Source organism: Suricata suricatta, chromosome 9 (assembly GCF_006229205.1).
Source record: "Suricata suricatta isolate VVHF042 chromosome 9, meerkat_22Aug2017_6uvM2_HiC, whole genome shotgun sequence".
Lineage (NCBI taxonomy): Eukaryota > Metazoa > Chordata > Mammalia > Carnivora > Herpestidae > Suricata > Suricata suricatta.
The window spans coordinates 134,744,732-134,761,097 of record NC_043708.1 but is presented as its reverse complement, the minus strand read 5'-3'; the positions used below and the strand labels follow the sequence as shown (position 1 = coordinate 134,761,097).

General features: G+C 52.9%; 2 protein-coding genes across 2 annotated transcripts in view; one reads left to right on the top strand and one right to left on the bottom strand.

The window, feature by feature from the left end:
- ANPEP (alanyl aminopeptidase, membrane) overlaps nt 1-10,381 on the top strand; it is an 18,081-nt gene extending 7,700 nt beyond the window's left edge. The window contains exons 14-20 of the mRNA XM_029952120.1: nt 865-1,012; nt 2,752-2,843; nt 3,324-3,434; nt 3,569-3,736; nt 4,508-4,648; nt 5,087-5,168; nt 9,770-10,381. Coding sequence (XP_029807980.1) covers nt 865-1,012; nt 2,752-2,843; nt 3,324-3,434; nt 3,569-3,736; nt 4,508-4,648; nt 5,087-5,168; nt 9,770-9,919 — 892 coding nt within the window. The 3' untranslated portion in view covers nt 9,920-10,381. The remainder of the gene's footprint in view (nt 1-864; nt 1,013-2,751; nt 2,844-3,323; nt 3,435-3,568; nt 3,737-4,507; nt 4,649-5,086; nt 5,169-9,769) is intronic.
- Nucleotides 10,382-14,730: 4,349 nt separating this feature from the next.
- On the bottom strand, nt 14,731-16,365 carry MESP2 (mesoderm posterior bHLH transcription factor 2; the record flags this gene model as incomplete). The annotated part of the gene is made up of 2 exons (XM_029952298.1): nt 14,731-15,329; nt 16,159-16,365. Coding segments are annotated over 2 exons (477 nt in total), but the record flags the coding sequence as incomplete, so codon positions are not given.
- Nucleotide 16,366: the final 1 nt, after the last annotated feature.

Below are 16,366 nucleotides of genomic sequence, written 5' to 3'. Positions count from 1 at the left end.
CCCCCCGCTGCTCCCCGTGCTGCTCTGCGCCCCTCCCTGGGCCCCCCGCTGCTCCCCGTGCTGCTCTGCGCCCCTCCCTGGGCCCCCACGCTCCTGCAGATTGTTAGTGTCTCAGCCCACATGTCCCAGATAAGGAATCTGAGACTCAGTGTTTGACTGAGTACTTTCCCTGGGGTCACTCAGGAGCCCCGTGACAGCGGGCCTGGCCGGCTCCAAAAGCACACTGTGCTCCGTAGCACCAGGCTTTTCCTGAGGACTGACTGTGTGCCCGGCCGCCATGCCAGATGCTAAACACAGTCTGGGAAGGAAAGAGGCGGCATGGAAAACAGACATTTATTCAGCACCTGCTGGGTTCCCAGCAGGAGCTAAGCTCTTTGACTCAGGTGGTGTCACCCGTAGACATGGACATTTATGAACTGCAGGTGCACAGAGGGTCTGAGGAGGAGGAGGGAGGGGGGCACAGGGGGCCGAGCAAACCAGAGAAGAGGTGAGCAGAATACCGAGCCTAGGCTTTTTGTCCTTAGGCATCTCGGCTCTGTCTCTTATGGGCTGTGTGGCCTTAGGCAGGTCACTTTACCTCTCTGAGCCTCAGTTTTCTGTTTGTTAAATGGGAATACTGCGCAGGGGAATGTGATTGGCAGGAGGTGAGGGCAGGGCCTGAGCTGACCTTGTTTGTGGGACCACCCAGAGTCCGCGTCCCCCATCCCTACCTCCGGCCCCACCCCTGCCTACCCCCAGTCCTATCCGCAGTGAACCCTGGAGCTGGCTCATTTGGGGCTCTCAGGTTTCAGGAGGGGTTGGGGCCCCCTCAGTGGGGCTGGACTTAATGGGGGAGCTTACCTGAGCCCTTGTGTCTGTCCCCAGTGCCCAAAAGGTCCCTGTCACTCGGGCGCTGAACACCACTCTCTTCCTGATCCGAGAGACTGAGTACATGCCGTGGGAGGCCGCCCTGAGCAGCCTCAGCTACTTCAAGCTCATGTTCGACCGCTCTGAGGTCTACGGCCCAATGAAGGTACAGAGGGGCGGGGCCGGGTTCGAGGGCCAGTTAGCCCCATGTCTGAAATGCACCATTAGGGAGTTAATAGAAATATTGTCTGGAGAGGTGGCACCTTCAGGCCAACAGGACACCAGGTCCTTTGCTGAGAGCAGGCTGGGCAGAGTGGCAAGAGAGACGTGGGGTGAGGGGGGCAGGTACTGCCAAGGGGAACAGGTTGGGGAGGGCCAAGAAAGGACACAGACATGGGCTCAGTCCATTAAGCGTTCAATTTGTTTTCAGCTGAGGTCATGGTCTCATGGTTTGTGGGTTTGAGCCTCACTGTAAGTGCAGAGCCTGCTTGGGATTCTCTCTCTCTCTCTCTCTCTCTCCCTCTCTCCCTCTCCCCCTCCCCCTCTCTCAAAATAACTAAATAAACTTAAAAAAAAAAAAGGACACAGACGTCTAGCAGTTTGCTGATTTGGAAATCAGCACTGTCAAAGGGTCCAGAAGAAATGACTGTGCTGGCGGTTGGAAGGTGGCCTTTTACCAGCTGCGTGGCTTTGGGGACCTCTCCCATGAGCCCCTCTGTGAAAGGAGCTGGCCTGTGTCATCCTTGCCCGCGGGCAGAGAGGGAGATGCAGGTGTTAACCGCTTTGAGGTTGGGGTGCGTGTGTGAGGGGGTGTTAAGGCTCCCATGAGGGACACCAGAGAGAAACTCAGCAGCGTGATTTACAAAAGACCAAAAAAAAAAAAAAAAAAAAAAGAAAAAAAGAAAGAACCCAAAACAAATGTCCAGTAGTTGGGGATTGGTTAGGCAAGCTACAAAATCCATTTGGTGGAATATTATGCAGCCATTAGATAAAACTTGAAGAGATCATTTTATAATTAAAAATTTTTCTCATGAACTTCCTATGAGGTTAAAAGAGGTTGATGGCAAATGAGATTTTAACTCTTTAACCTGCCTGCCTACCTTGGATTTGCACCATGCTCCTGACAGAGTTAAATCACAATATTTGATCAACTCCATATTCAGCATTTACCATATTGTGGTTATTGAATTTTTTTTGATGTCTATTTTTGAGGAAGAGAGAGAGAGAGGGGAGTGTGAGTGGGGGAGGGGCAGAGAGAGAGGGAGACACAGAATCTGAAGAGGCTCCAGGCTCTGAGCTGTCAGCACAGAGCCTGATGCGGGGCTCGAACTCACGGCCTGTGAGATCATGACCTGAGCCAAAGTTGGACGCTCAACCGACGGAGCCTCCCAGGTGCCCCAACAAAGAGTTTTAACAACATGAGGCAGAGCTTACATGACACGGTCAGGGGCAAAGGGCAGCAGACAGAAGACGGATATGGTGGGTAGAAAGGGAAAAAGAAGGGGTAAACTCAGATATTTGAAAATCACAGTTTGGGGAAGCTCCTGGGCAGTTTTTATTTTCCACATTTGCTGCTCTCTGTTCTCCACACTCCTCACAATAGACGCGGAATACTCACTGTCGGGGTGGGGGCCCCAACAGTATTAGAAACTGGTGACACAGATACCTGGAGTGACCCAGAGACCGTTGGAGCTGACTCAGGCTTTCGGGCCGGAGCGCCTCGGACCAGCGATCTGGAACCTGGGCAGGGCGGTCCCTTCGAGCGCTGAGCCTGAGCTTCCGGCCTTTCCGCCTTTGTAGTCTTAGCCCTTGGTGTGCCCACACCCACGTCAGAGGCTGCGCGGACCCCAGAAAGGCCAGGCAGCGGTCTTGCCTTCAGAGCTCTGCGTGTTTTCTTTTCCCCAGAGATACCTAAAGAAACAGGTCACACCCCTCTTCGATCATTTCGAACGCGTCACCCAAAACTGGACGATTCACCCACAGAACCTCATGGACCAGTGAGTGTGCCACCGAGAAATCCGTAGCCTCGCTCCTCTCCTCATTTCCGGGGCCCCAGGTACCCCCACCTGGGGGTCCAGAGCAGGGCCTGGCAGCATCCTCTGGAGGTCACCTCTTGGCCAGACCTCGGCCACCAGGCAGGAGTAGGAGGCCTGCCCTGAGGCTCTGTGCGGCCTGGGGGCCCATCTGATCTCTTTGTGCTAGGGACCCACCTGAACTCTGAGGTCCCCTCGGGGGCTTGATCGGTCCGGTTCTCGGTGTCCAGGTAGCGGCTGGAGCCTGTGCTGGTCCCTGGGCCAGCCAAGGCACAGAGCAGTTTGGGGGACTCAGTGAGCAAGGGGGTCCTCAGCCTCAGACAGACAGAGCCCAGGTCTTGCCATCTTTCCTGGAGCTGTGGGTCAGCGAGGGGGGGGGTCTTTGCCCAAGTCTGGGCCACGTGGCCCATGGGCGTGCTGACCGAGTGTCACCCCCGGGGGCAGGTACAGCGAGATTAACGCGGTCAGCACCGCCTGCTCCTACGGGGTTCCTAAGTGTGAGAAGCTGGCCTCAGATCTTTTCGCCCAGTGGAAGAATAACCCCCAGAATAACCCGTGAGTGTATCCCCTGCTGCTCCCCGAACCTTCATCCGTCCCCGAAGCCCACAGCCCGCACACGCCCTCATCACACCCTCGTCCCCCCGCGTCCCTGCCGCTGCTCCGGCCCTGACGCTCCCGCCCCTCGCCAGGATCCACCCCAACCTGCGGTCCACCGTGTACTGCACCGCTGTCGCCCAGGGCGGCGAGGACGAGTGGAACTTTGTGTGGGAGCAGTACCGCAAGGCCGAGCTGGTGAACGAGGCAGACAAGCTCCGGGGAGCCCTGGCCTGCAGCACCCAGGTCTGGATCCTGAACAGGTGAGGACCAGGCCCCCCACCCCTGTGGGAGAGCAGGAACAAGCCAGGCCCCCACACCCCCATTCGCGGCGCCTTCGCAAACCTGTGCTGCGGGGCGGCGTGTTCCCTATTTTGCAGATGAGGACACTGAGGCTCAGGGAAGCCAAAACAACTGGCCCAAAGTGCAGAAGCTTTAGGAAGTGGTGGAGCCAAGATCTGAAGCCAGGTCTGGGTCTCTGTCCCATGCTCTTACCCGCCATGGCTTCTTAGCCTGTAGTGGACGGCAGCTCGGTTTTCCTCTCTGCCAAGGGCTCTGGTGCAGCTGGACCTGAATCCTGTTGGATGTCCAGCTGGGTGTGCCCCAAGCCCTTGGATGAGCGCTCTTGGCTTCCACTGGGTACATGTCTGCCACCTCCCTGGCTCCAGTAAAGAAGAGCCTCCCTCAGTGTCAAAGACAAAAGTGCTGCCCTACCTGGTACAGGGCTCCTGGATCTAGTGCTCTTTCCTTTCTCCGTTCATTCATCGTCAGTCGTCAGATACCTATCAGGCACCAGGTCCGGGTCAGGCATGGCCAGTGACCCTGCCCTGGAGATTCGGTGTCCTGCCTGTGAGGGGGAGGCAGGACGAAGCGGTCTTCAACCCTCAGGAGGCTGAAGGGATATTGAGAGGGTGCTGGAGAGGTGTGGGGGTGGGGGCGCGGGGTCCTGTGCCTTCCCGGGTTCTCTCTCTCTCTCGAGTCATCTGACTGCAGCCCTTGGAAGTGGCCAGTGACTCCGCATCCTTCCCTCACAGGTTCCTGAGTTACACCCTGGACCCTAACCTCATCCGGAAACAAGATGTCACCTCCACTCTCAGCAGCATCTCTAGCAACGTCATCGGACAAACGCTGGTCTGGGACTTTGTCCAGAGCAACTGGAAGAAACTGTTTCAGGAGTGAGTCTGCGGACGCCTGGGAGGGGCGGGGAGGTACCCGCCGAGGCTAAAGTGTCCGGGGCAGTGGGGAGGGTCTGTGTGCATGAGACCCCACGGGGCTGGAAGGTGGGGGGCTGTGGACACGGCCTGGGAGTGCCGGCAGTTAACCCCGCTTGAGGTCAGGCAGGGGCGGGGGCGGGGCAAAACCCGAAAGACAAGGCGGGGTTCGGGCTGTCCTTCCGCCCACGTGGGGCAAAGAAAGTCTGTTTCTCAGGAGACATGGGAGCAAGGACACAGATCAAACCTGTGCTCGTGTCCCTACGGGTGTCACCTTGGGCGTGTCACTTCACCTCTGCAGGGACAGCCGCAGAGTAGATGTGAGGATATAGGGGCCCCTGCTAGTCATGGAACAGGAGTTCTCCGCCCCTCACGGTTCCTTCTCTCTCCTCACCCCTGCAGCTACGGTACTGGCTCTTTCTCCTTCTCCAACCTCATCCAGGCGGTGACCCGACGATTCTCCTCTGAGTTCGAGCTGCAGCAGGTGAGAAGCCCGGGACCCAGGGTGGCATCCAGAGGCTCCTCTGGAGTCTAAAAGGGCCGTTCAGCCAGCGCCCCCTGGGTGTGGTCACCAGAGGGGTCTGGGCTCCGTACGGCCAGGCCTTCCTCACTTACAGGGGAGGCTGGGCATCAGGCTTCTTATTTATTTATTTTGTTTTTTAATTAACTTATATAAGACATGAATATTTATTATTTACATTGATTATTTATTTAACTATTAAATAAATATGTAGCTAGTTAACATACAGGGTAGTGCTGGTTTTAGGGGTGGAACCCAGTATCTAGGCTTTCTAAATGCTGATGATTCAGTCAAAAAACTGCATCTTGGAACTTCCGTATAGGCAAAGTGTAAAGAGAATAAGATAAATGAATCTCCACGTACCTACCCATTACCCAGATCGAACAGTTATCAACCTTTTGCCAAATCTTTTTAGGGGGCGGATAATTTTCAAGCAGAAATCGCTGATGTTATACAGTTCACCTGTCAATGATTTAGTCATATCTACAATAAAAGAATTCTTTAAAGATAATCTCAGTGTTGGGGCGCCTGGGTGGCTCAGTCGGTTAAGCCTCCGACTTCAGCTCAGGTCAGATCTCACATTCGTGGGTTCGAGCCCCGCGTCAGGCGCTGTGCTGACAACTAGCTCAGAGCCTGGAGCCTGCTTCTGGTTCTGTGTCTCCTTCTCTCTCTGCCCCTCCCCGTCTCATGCTCTGTCTCTCTCTGTATCAAAAATAAATAAAACATTAAAAAAAAAAAAGATAATCTCAGTGTTACTAGCAAACCCAAGAAAAGGAACAATTCTGCCTAGCCCATTTTTGTTTGGTTGGTGTGTTTATATTTTTGAGAGAAAAAGAAAGAGAGAGAGCAGGGGAGGGGCAGAGAGAGAGGGAGACAGAGAATTTGAAGAGGGGTCTGAGCTGTCAGCACAGAGCCTGATGTGGGACTTGAACTCACCAACCGTGAGATCATGACCTGAGCTAAAGTCGGATGCTCAACTGACTGAGCCACCCAGGTGCCCCTGTACCTGGCCCATCTTAAACCCTCTAGATTATTTCTTTTAAAATTCATTTTGCAGCGATACATATGTTTGAATCAGAAGCTAAAAGTAACTCATTGTGTTAGGTTGATTTATCTTTTTTTTATTGAGATATAATTAACGTACTATAAAACTCACCATGTTAAATGGCTTTCAGTATATTTACAAGTTTGTACAACCATCACCACCATCTACTTCCAGACACTCTCATTTCCTCCAAGAAGAAACTACAACAGTCACTCCCCAGTTTTCTGCCCACAGCCCCTGGCAACCACTAGTCTACTTTCTGTTTCCATGGATACGCATATTCTGGACATTTCATAAAATGGAATCATATAATAGGAGGCCTTTTGTGGAAGTTTCATCCATGTTGTAGTGTATCACTCCTTTTTATGGCTGAATAATATTCCATCGTGTGGATATAACATGTTTGCTTATCCATGGATCATTGAGTTGGTTCTACTCTTTGACCGTTATGAATAACACTGTTATGAAAGTTCACGTGCAAAGTTTTGAGTGAACATATGTGTTCATTTCTCTTGGGTATGTACCTTGGAGGGGAATTGATGGATCATTTGGTACCTTTATGTTTAACTTTGTGAGAAATTGCCAAAATATTTTCCAAAGTCACCAACATACTTTCTGGTGTCAGTGTAGGAGGCGTCTGATGGCTTTATGTCTTTGGACACTTACTATGTTTCTTTTCTTCCTTCCTTCCTTCCTTCCTTCCTTCCACCCTCCCTCCCTCCCTCCCTCCCTCCCTCCCTCCCTTCCTTCCTTTTAAATTATAGCCATCTGTGGGTGTGAGGTAGTATAAATTGCATTGCTAGTGACTAATGATATTGTGTACCTTTTCATGTGCTTATTGGCCATTCATATATCTTCTTTGGAGAAGTGACTGTTCAAATCCTTTGCCCATTTTTTAATTGGGGTATTTGTGTCATTATTTTTGAGTTGTAGGAGTTCTTTATATATTTTGGATATTATACCCTTATTAGAAACCTGATCTACAAATGTTTTCTTCCATCCTGTGGATGCCTTTTTACTTTCTCAATAGTGTCTTTACGTACATTAAATTTTTTTTTATTTTGATGAACTCCAGCTTTTGAATTTTTCTTTTATGGCTTGTCCTTAGGCATATCTAAGAAACAATTGCTTAATCCAAGGTCATGAAGATTTATAGATGCTTTTCACTACGAGTCTTAGTATTTTAGCTCTTACGTTTAGGGCCTTGATCAGTTTTAGCTTACTTTTTGTATAGGGTGTGAGGTAGGGGTCCAGTTTCATTCTTTTGCATATGGCTGTCCCATTGTCTCACTACTACTTGTTGGGCAGACTATTCTTTCCCCCCCCGAATGGTCTTGGCACCCTTCTTGAAAATCAATTGTCTATAAATGCGAGGGTTTATTTCTAGACTCTTACTTGTATTTCATTGATCTGTTGTCTATCCTTCTGCTCATACCACACTGTCTTGATTACTGTAGGTTTGCAGTGAGTTTAGGAACGTCAGCCTCCAGCTTTGTTCAAGACTGCTTGGCTATTCTAGGTCCCTTCCACTTCTTTATGAATTTTAGCATCAGCTTGTCCATTTCTGCAAAAAAATAACACTTGGAATTTTGATGTGGATTGAATTGAATCCGTAGATCAATTTAGAAACCGTTGCCATGTTAAGAATATTAAATCTTGGGCCACCTGGGTGGCTCAGTCGGTTAAGCGTCCGGCTTCGGCTCAGGTCATGATCTCCCGGTTCGTGGGTTCATGCCCTGCATTGGGCTCTGTGCTGACAGCTCAGAGCCTGGAGCCTGTCTTCTGATTCTGTGTGTCTCTCTCTCTCTGACCCTCCCCTGCTCATGCTGTCTCTCCTCTCTCTCTCAAAAATAAATAAAACATTAAAAAAAAGAGTATTAAATCTTCTAATCTGTTAACACAGATTTGGTTTGATTTGGATATTTTTCCATTTTATTTAGGTCTTAATTTCGTTCAGTGGTGTTTTGTAGTTTTCAGTATTATCAGTGTTGCATGTCTTTTATCAAATTTATTCCTTAGTTTTTTATTCTTCTTAATGCAGTTGGAAATGGAACTGTTTTCTTAATTTCGTTTTCATATTTTTCATTGCTGGTGTGTAGAAATGTACTGTGGTCTTGTATATTGTGCTTGCATCTTGCAACCTTCCTGGATTTGTTAGTTTTAATAGGTTTTTTTTGTTAGATTCCTTAGAATTTCTACAAAATCATGTTATCTGCTTATAAAGATAGTTTGACTTCTTCTTTTCTGGGTGCCTTTTATTTCATTTTCTTGCTTAATTGTCCTGGCTACAACCTCCAGTACTAATACATCTTTTAATCTGTGACATCTTTTTCTATTTTTTTAATTTATTTTTTATTTTATTATTATTTTTAATGTATATTTCTTTTTGAGAGACACAGAGAGAGACAGCATGAGCAGGGGAGGGGCAGAGAGAGGGAGAGAGGGAGACATAGACTCTGAAGCAGGATTCAGGCTCTGCGTTGTCAGTACAGAGCCCAATTTGAGGATCAAACTCATGAGCCACAAGATCATGACCTGAGCCCAAGTTGAACGTTCAGCTGACTGAGCCACTGAGGTGCCCCCTTTTTAAAAATAATATGTAAGGGGCGCCTGGGTGGCTCAGTTGGTTAAGCGTCCGGCTTCGGCCCAGGACATGATCTCGCGGTTTGTGGGTTTGAGCCCCGCATGGGGCTCTGTGCTAACAGCTCAGAGCCTGGAGCCTGTGTCAGATTCTGTATATCCCTCTTTTTCTGACCCTCCCCTGCTCCCGCTGTCTCTCTCTGTCTCTCAAATATAAATAAAAAACATTAAAATATTTAAAAAATATATATATATAATACCAATTATTTGTTAATACCCAGGTCATCTGTAGTGTAGAAATGGCCACATTTCAAATTTGGCTAATTACTTCCTTGTGATATGTTGTTTAATTTGTCCCCCTTCCTCCCACGATTGGACTGAGATTATAGTTTAATTGAACACTGAGGGCTACCTCAACAAAGAACCATATGATGAAGGTGAAATACGTCCGGGAGCCAAATTTAACCATGAGGCTGTCTTTTTTTTTTTCCTTTTTTTTTTTTTTACATTTTTAAAAAATGTTTACTTATTTTCAGAGAGAGAGAGAGACAGCGTGAATGGGGCAGGGGCAGAGAGAAAGAAAGGGAGATACAGCATCTGAAGTAGGCTACCAGCTCTGAGCTGTCAGCACAGAGCCTGACTCAGGGCTCCACCTCACAAACCCTGAGATCATGACCTGAGCTGAAGTCGGAAGCTTAACCGACTGAGCCCCCCAGGCGCCTGAGGCTGTCAATTTTTTTTTTTTAACCTCTGCCCTGGGTCAGGACTTTATCCCAGGGACAGAGAAGGGCCAGCCCCTTCTCTCCTGCAGAACAGGCCGTGGCCCCTCCATTTGCGAGGGTCCTAATGTGGACGGGGAGGTCCGAGGGCGGGGCAGCCCTCCCCGCACGGCTGTGTCAGAGACTCAGCCTGCGGCTTAGCATCTTCCCTTTCCCGGCAGCTGGAGCAGTTCAAGAAGAACAACATGGACACGGGCTTCGGCTCAGCCACCCGAGCTCTGGAGCAGGCCCTGGAGAAGACCAAGGCCAACATCAAGTGGGTGAAAGACAACAAGGAGGCGGTGCTCCAGTGGTTCACCGAGAACAGCTAAGAGTCCTTGGTCCCCGCAGTCACCCGGCCCCCATGTGAGACGTCTGTATGTATCTGTCCCAGTGGCCCTCTGCAGGGCCCCTTTCCTGGAGCCTGAGGCAATGGTGTCCTCGCCCCAGGGACAGAGTCTCTGGCCCCCATTTTTTCCACTGCGCCCACGGGGCCGCTCCCGTTCCTGATGGCCAGACTGCCCAAGCACCTCTTGGTCCTTGCCCCTCCTACCAACTCACACCCCAGGCCTGGCACGGTGTCCGTCACCCAGGGCCCTGGGGCTGATCTCAGGGAAGCCCAGCTCTGGGGCCAGATGAGCCAAAGCCCTTGGTGGATGATGGATGGCCTTAGGGGACACCCTTGTGCCCTCTCTCACCTTCCCATAAAGTTCCCAGACCTGAGGAGTCAACAGGGCACAAGATCTATATATTTTTTTCTAAGAGAAAATGTAAATAAAGGATTTCTAGATCAATGCCTAGACCCATTACTACACTAGAGCAGGAGGGGGTTTGCCCAACAGCCAGGAAGGCTGGGAGGGAGGGGCCCTGGGGTGCAGGGCTCCCTGGGGAGCACAGCAGGGGAGAAGTGCCCGGCCTGCTGGCCCTTCCCACCCAACACCTGTGTGTCCTGTGGGGTCAGCCTGCGTGTTCCTCTCCTCCGGATCCCCGTGGCAGGCCGGGGACGCTGGGTGCCGGGGAGGCACGAGGAGGTGGGGGCTGGTGGCTCAATGCAGCGGTTCTCATGACGGAGTGGGGAGAGCTAGGGCGTGGGGCCAGGCTCAAGCGGGTCCTGATCGTGGAAGGAGTCTTTTTCAGAAAGCAGAAGTTTCCATAGTTCCAGATGCTGTGTCTGCACCTGCCCCCACACGAGGGAAGGAGCAGGGGCCTGACGCGGCTTCTCTTCTTGCACTCCAGCCAGTTGTCCTGGGGACCCAGGCCTGGTCTGACCACCCACTGGCCAAGGGCATGGCCCGCCTCCTCTCCAGGATTCAGGTGGAAGGTGATATCAATGTGGAAGGTGGTGGTTTTCAAAAGCAGCGTGCAGAAAAAGGCAGGTGCCCTCCAGATCACCTGGGGCAGCCGGTGGGCAGAGCCTGTTCCGAGCAGGTCTGGGACCCTCATGGCTCCATGGCCTGCACTGGCCTTGGTGGAAGTTTCTTAGCAAATGGAGCCAGGTTTTGGGAAGCTCACCTCGGCCTCAGCCACACCGGACCCCAATGAGCACCACAGTCCGGTGGAGAGAAGGAGGGAGGTAACAGACTACAGGGCTCTCTGGGGTTTTTTTTGAGCCGCTGGAGTGGGGTCTCAGAGGCCAGGGGGGCTGGTTTCAGATCATGGCTTGGCCAAGTGACCCAAAGCCTTGGGCTTCAGTTTCCGCACCAGCACCTAAAGGCAATGGGTCATGGGGCGGGGTGCGGCTCTAAGGAGATTCACGTATGTGGCGCACTGCCCGACACAGGCGATTTGGGTCCTGTTATCCTTAGCCCTGACTCCTGGCCTGCCCTCTTCCCCTCGGCCTCTATTCCCCCTTGGGAGCAGTGGGGGCTGGGTCTGGGACAGGAAGGCTCCTCAGTCGGCCACTGCAGTCCCTACATCAAAGGTGAGGCCGGGAGAGGCCCAGGTTGTGAGGTGGGGTCTCTCCACCAATCGGGAGGCTCCCCTCAGCCCAGCCCCTGTGGGCCAGCCCTTCCTGTCGCCAGTGCCCTGCAGCCCTGGCTGGCACTTAACCTTCTGGGGGTCAGAGGGCAGGCCCCCTCAGGAGGTCCTGCTGGGGGAGGGACCAGCCCCACAGGGGTCCCTGGGAGAGAGCTGGCCTCCAGGGGGAAGAGTCTGTAGGGACCCCAGTCTCTGCGCCTGGCACCAGGCCAAGTGTTTATGCCCAAGTGTTTATGCGCATTATCTCATTTGGGTCTCAACAGTCGCAGGAGATAAGGATTGTTTTTGTCTCTGTTTTGCAGATAAGGAAACTGAGGCTCAGGGAGGCTAAGTCAGTGGAGCTAGAAGGGATGCAGGCTCTGAAGCCCGTGCAGAGGGGAAGCCAGCTATGGCCGAGGCCGTGGCATCCCCAGGTTACACGCCCCCACCCCGAGAGCGAGGCTTGCGCTCAGAATGCCCTCCGCGGCTAAGGAAATCTGTTCCTGGGAACGCGGTGGGGGTCCACACAGCCGACACCCACCTGCAGAACGGTGCACAAGGTCGCACACAGAGCAGGGGCCGACTAGAGCTCAGGCTGTCCGTGCCTGCCCCACACTCTCCAGTGGGGCCATCAGGGACCGGAGAGGGCACAACTCTCTCTGTCCCTATAAGGGCTTAACCCCAGATCCGTGGGAGCCAAAGGAAGGAGGGCAGCTCTGTAAGTCTGCCTTTGGCGCAGATGCTGTGAGACTGTGAAGCCAAGACATCGGGTCTTCTAGGGAAGAAGAGAGCACTGGACAGGGAGTCAGGGGCCTGATATCCCTATCTAGTTGGGGTGCTAGGGAAGATTGCTCCTATGCCGGGGCTGGTGTCCCCAGCAATAAAACGAAAGGGTAAAGAATATCCATTGAACCCAAACCTGGTTGAGCCCCAGAATCCGTGGGAAGGACTTTCCTAAAGCCCCAGGGTCCTACGCCCCAGCTCAGGGCACTGGGTCATGCTCTCAGGGTGGGACCCAAGGACCAGCCAGGTCAGGGAGCCACTGGACTGCATCATCCCTCAGGTTACGCAGCAATTACTCCGTGCCAAGCCTAAGAACCCTGAGGGGGAGGGTCTTTTATTGTCTCCATTTCACAGCTGAGAAGACTGAGGCTCAGGGAGGGTTCATAGTTGGCTCACAGCTATACGGTGAGTGGGAGCTGGCTGGAATGTGCACCCAGGTCAGCAGCGCCCTGTGTCCGTCTCTGAGTCGTCTGTGGTCTCGTGAGAGGTTTTCTCATCCTTCTGGGTGTGGCTGGCAGCCCTCTAAGGACATGAGGCCCCGGGGTGAGAGCCAGAACCCTAGAAGGTTAGGGGAAGGAGCCATCTCTGTGGTCACCTAACCCTGTTCCTCTGTTGGGAGATGGGGAAACTGAGGCACAGGGAGGGAGTGACTTGTCTGACGAGCAGGTGATGGGCCACCGTGCAGGGTCAGATGGGTGTCCCTGCATGTGGCTGACAGCTAGCAGTGTGTGCCCTGGGCTTCCCGCCTCCCCTCTCCTGCCCTGTGCTCTTACAGTGGCCTCCTTGCCCGGTTCCATTTCTGCTGAGCAGCCAAAGGGACCAAGTGTGCCTCTGACCAGCTCATCTTGCTTTCCCTACCTTCAGTGCCTCCCCATTAGCCAGGAAAGAGGCCTTATTGGGGGGGGCGGTCCCCACAACCTGGTCTCTGAGCTCCTTTTCCAAGTCTATCCATTCACCTTTTTTCTGTCGACTCCAGACTCACTATTTCTTCTGCCTAGGTCACTATCCACTCACTCCTCTTGGCAAACTCCTGCACACCCTTCAAAACCCACCTCCCAACATCCTGCACTTCTTCCCCACCTGGGTCAGCAGACATAGAGTGACATCACCGCAGCCGCCGGCTCCCAAGCCCATGGCGGCTTTTGCTAATGGATCACAGATGGAATCCTTCCCTCAAGATTCTTTACTCAAGGCAGCAGAAATCAACTCAGTAGCATTAACCAATCAGTAACCCAATAAAGAAACTACCAGGCTGTCACATTCTCTCTGGTCCCGTAAGCACCGTATATAAACTCCCATCCTTGACCGGGGCTCTGACCACTTACCTGCCTGTACTTCGCCTTGTTAGTTGGGGAATGTTTTCTCTCTGGCATCTAACATTGGGTGTTCTAACATGGTGAAGGCCTAACCCAGTACCTCAGAACGTGAATGCATTCAGAGGTAGCGCCTATAAAGAGGTGATTAAGGTAAAATAGGGTCATATGGGTGGGCCCTAATCCAGTAGGGCTGGTGTCTCTACAAGAAGAGATCGACAGACACACAGACTGCAGGGCAATTACATGAGGACACAGTGAGACGGTGGCCATCTGAGAGAGGCTCCAGAAGAAACCAAACCTGCTGACACGACCTTGGACTTCTAGCCTCCCGGACTGTGAGAAAATATACTTGTGTTGTTTAAGCCCCTGATTCGTGCTCTTTTATGGCGGCCCCAGATACACCGGGCCTCGCTGGTGGGAGCTCACCGCCGTGCATCCTTCAATTTTTTTTAATATTTATTTTTGAGAGACACAGAGACAAAGCATGAGCAGGGGACAGACCGAGAGCGAGGGAGACACAGAATCCGAAGCAGGCTCCAGGCTCTGAGCCATCAGCACAGAGCTCGATGCAGGGCTCGAACTCTGGAAACATGAGATCATGACCTGAGCCGAAGTCAGACGCTTAATGGACTGAGCCACCCGGGCACCCTGCCATGCATCCTTTAAAAACACTTTAATACAACCATGAAGGAGCCCTCTGGGTCAGCGGGAAGGCACCCAGAAGAATGGCAAAGGTGACGGCGGGGGGGTGGGGGGAGGCTGAGGCTGGCGAACAGGCCCAAACACTAACCTGCGCGTGTCACCTTGCACAGCGGGCCAGGTGGAACCCTTGCACAGTGTAGACTGTCAAAGTGGCAGGTGAGGGCACACGCCAAGCTCCGGAGGCCTAGACCCGGGGAGGGAAAGAACAGCAAAGCTGCTCCCTGCAGGATGGGAACATTCTTCCTTTTCCAGAAAGCATAAAAACCCAGGCCGACAGAAGAAAAACGGACCACACCAACATTTTTGTTGTTTTTTTAAGAAGTACAAAATCTAAGCATACAGGCTTCTCTCCCTAACCCCACCCCTCCCGACAACCCCCCCCCACCAGTCCCAGCCTGGCAGCCACCACCTCCCTGCAGCTCAGGCGGTGCTCTTCGGAGCCCTGGGCATTCTGGGGGGTGCCTAGGAGTGGAGGGTGCTACCCCAGCCCCAGTCCAGCCAGGGAGGCCACCCACGACCTGTTTCAAACATTGCTTCCATGAAAACACATCACTTGGAAGAGAGATCCTTGGCTTAAAAAAATAAAGCAAATAAAATAAAAGAACCCCAACCCAAACTGAACCAAAACACCTTGAAGAGCACAGAGGTAGCACACGGGGAGGACACCCCCCACCGGAGGCCTGACTCCTGGCCGACCAGGGGACATGCCAGGCCTTCAGTAGAAGATGCCCAAGTGGGCCCCTTCCAGATCTTCTTGCCAAAGTTCAGGGCAGTCACTGAGCTGCACGCCTGAGCTCTGGGAAGGGCTTTCATCACTGAGCCAGAAGGCAGGGCCCGGTCCCTGGGCTTCTGAGCTGGGTGGCATCTCTACACTGGGGCTCCAGCAACCCCACTGGGACTGAGGCTGGAGTCTCTCGCACGCTGGGAGGGACAGGAGGGGTGGGGTTCCTGGCAACAGACAGGACTCTGGAGACACAGAGAGACCCTGCAAGAGAGACAAAAGCAGCTGGTTAGTGGGGCCACTGCACTGAGACAGCCCGAGACCGTGAACCTGGGTGCTCCCTGGAGTGTGGCTGGCAGCTTCTGGACAGCCCTGGTGCTGTGGATGCAGTGGCACAAAGTGGTGATGGGCACTGGCTTTGGAGATACACGACCTGGGTTCAAATCCCACCTCTGCTACTAACTAGTTCTAAGAACTCGACCTCTTTCGTTCTGTTTTCTCAGCTGTAAAATGGGGACGATGATAACAGTGCCAACTCCATAGCGGTGCTGGAGGGCTGACGGTACGTTCATGTACCAAGAACGGTGCAGGCAAACAGAGCAAGCAGTAATTTTCGTTTATTAATATGCTCTTTTGTGGAACAGGATTCATTCATTTGTGGGCCGCAAGGACAAACGAAGCTTGAAGAAAATAGGAAGGTCATGAGCTCCCAGCCCATCTACTCTGGAAGTCCCTGCCACAGGGCCCGGCCAGCCTCCCTTCCCCTCAACCCTAACCGAGCACTTAGAGGGACTTTCTTGGCCAGTGGCCCTTTCTACCCTCCATCCTGCCTCTGGAGCAAGTCCCAAGATCCCCCCTCTTTCATGTGGCTATGAAGACTTCTAGGCAGAGGTAGAAGTGGCCTTAATGCCCCGTGGCCCCACCTCTTTCCCCAAGGAGGTTAGGGTCCTTTCCCTACTCTCTTCAGCCTGTCTCTACCCCCACGTGGGTTGGATTAGATAAACTGGGATCTAAAAAGTATGAGATTCTCTGCAGACTAGAGCCGAGCCACCCTCTCCATCCCGAGGGGAAGCAGCCGGAACTGAGTGCGTACCTGGTACATTGCAGCCAGCTCAGGGGCCGAGGGGGGCGGCGTCCAGGGCGTAGCCTGGTTCCTGGACTCTGGGGACATCTGCGTTCCTGAAGAGGCCTGGGGCGGTGTCCAAAGGGCCGCGTCTGGGGCTCTCCCTTGGGACAGTTGCGGGGGCGACTGAGTCCCAGGGTGGTAAGGGGGTGTAACCCAGGGACCCATGTCGGGTACC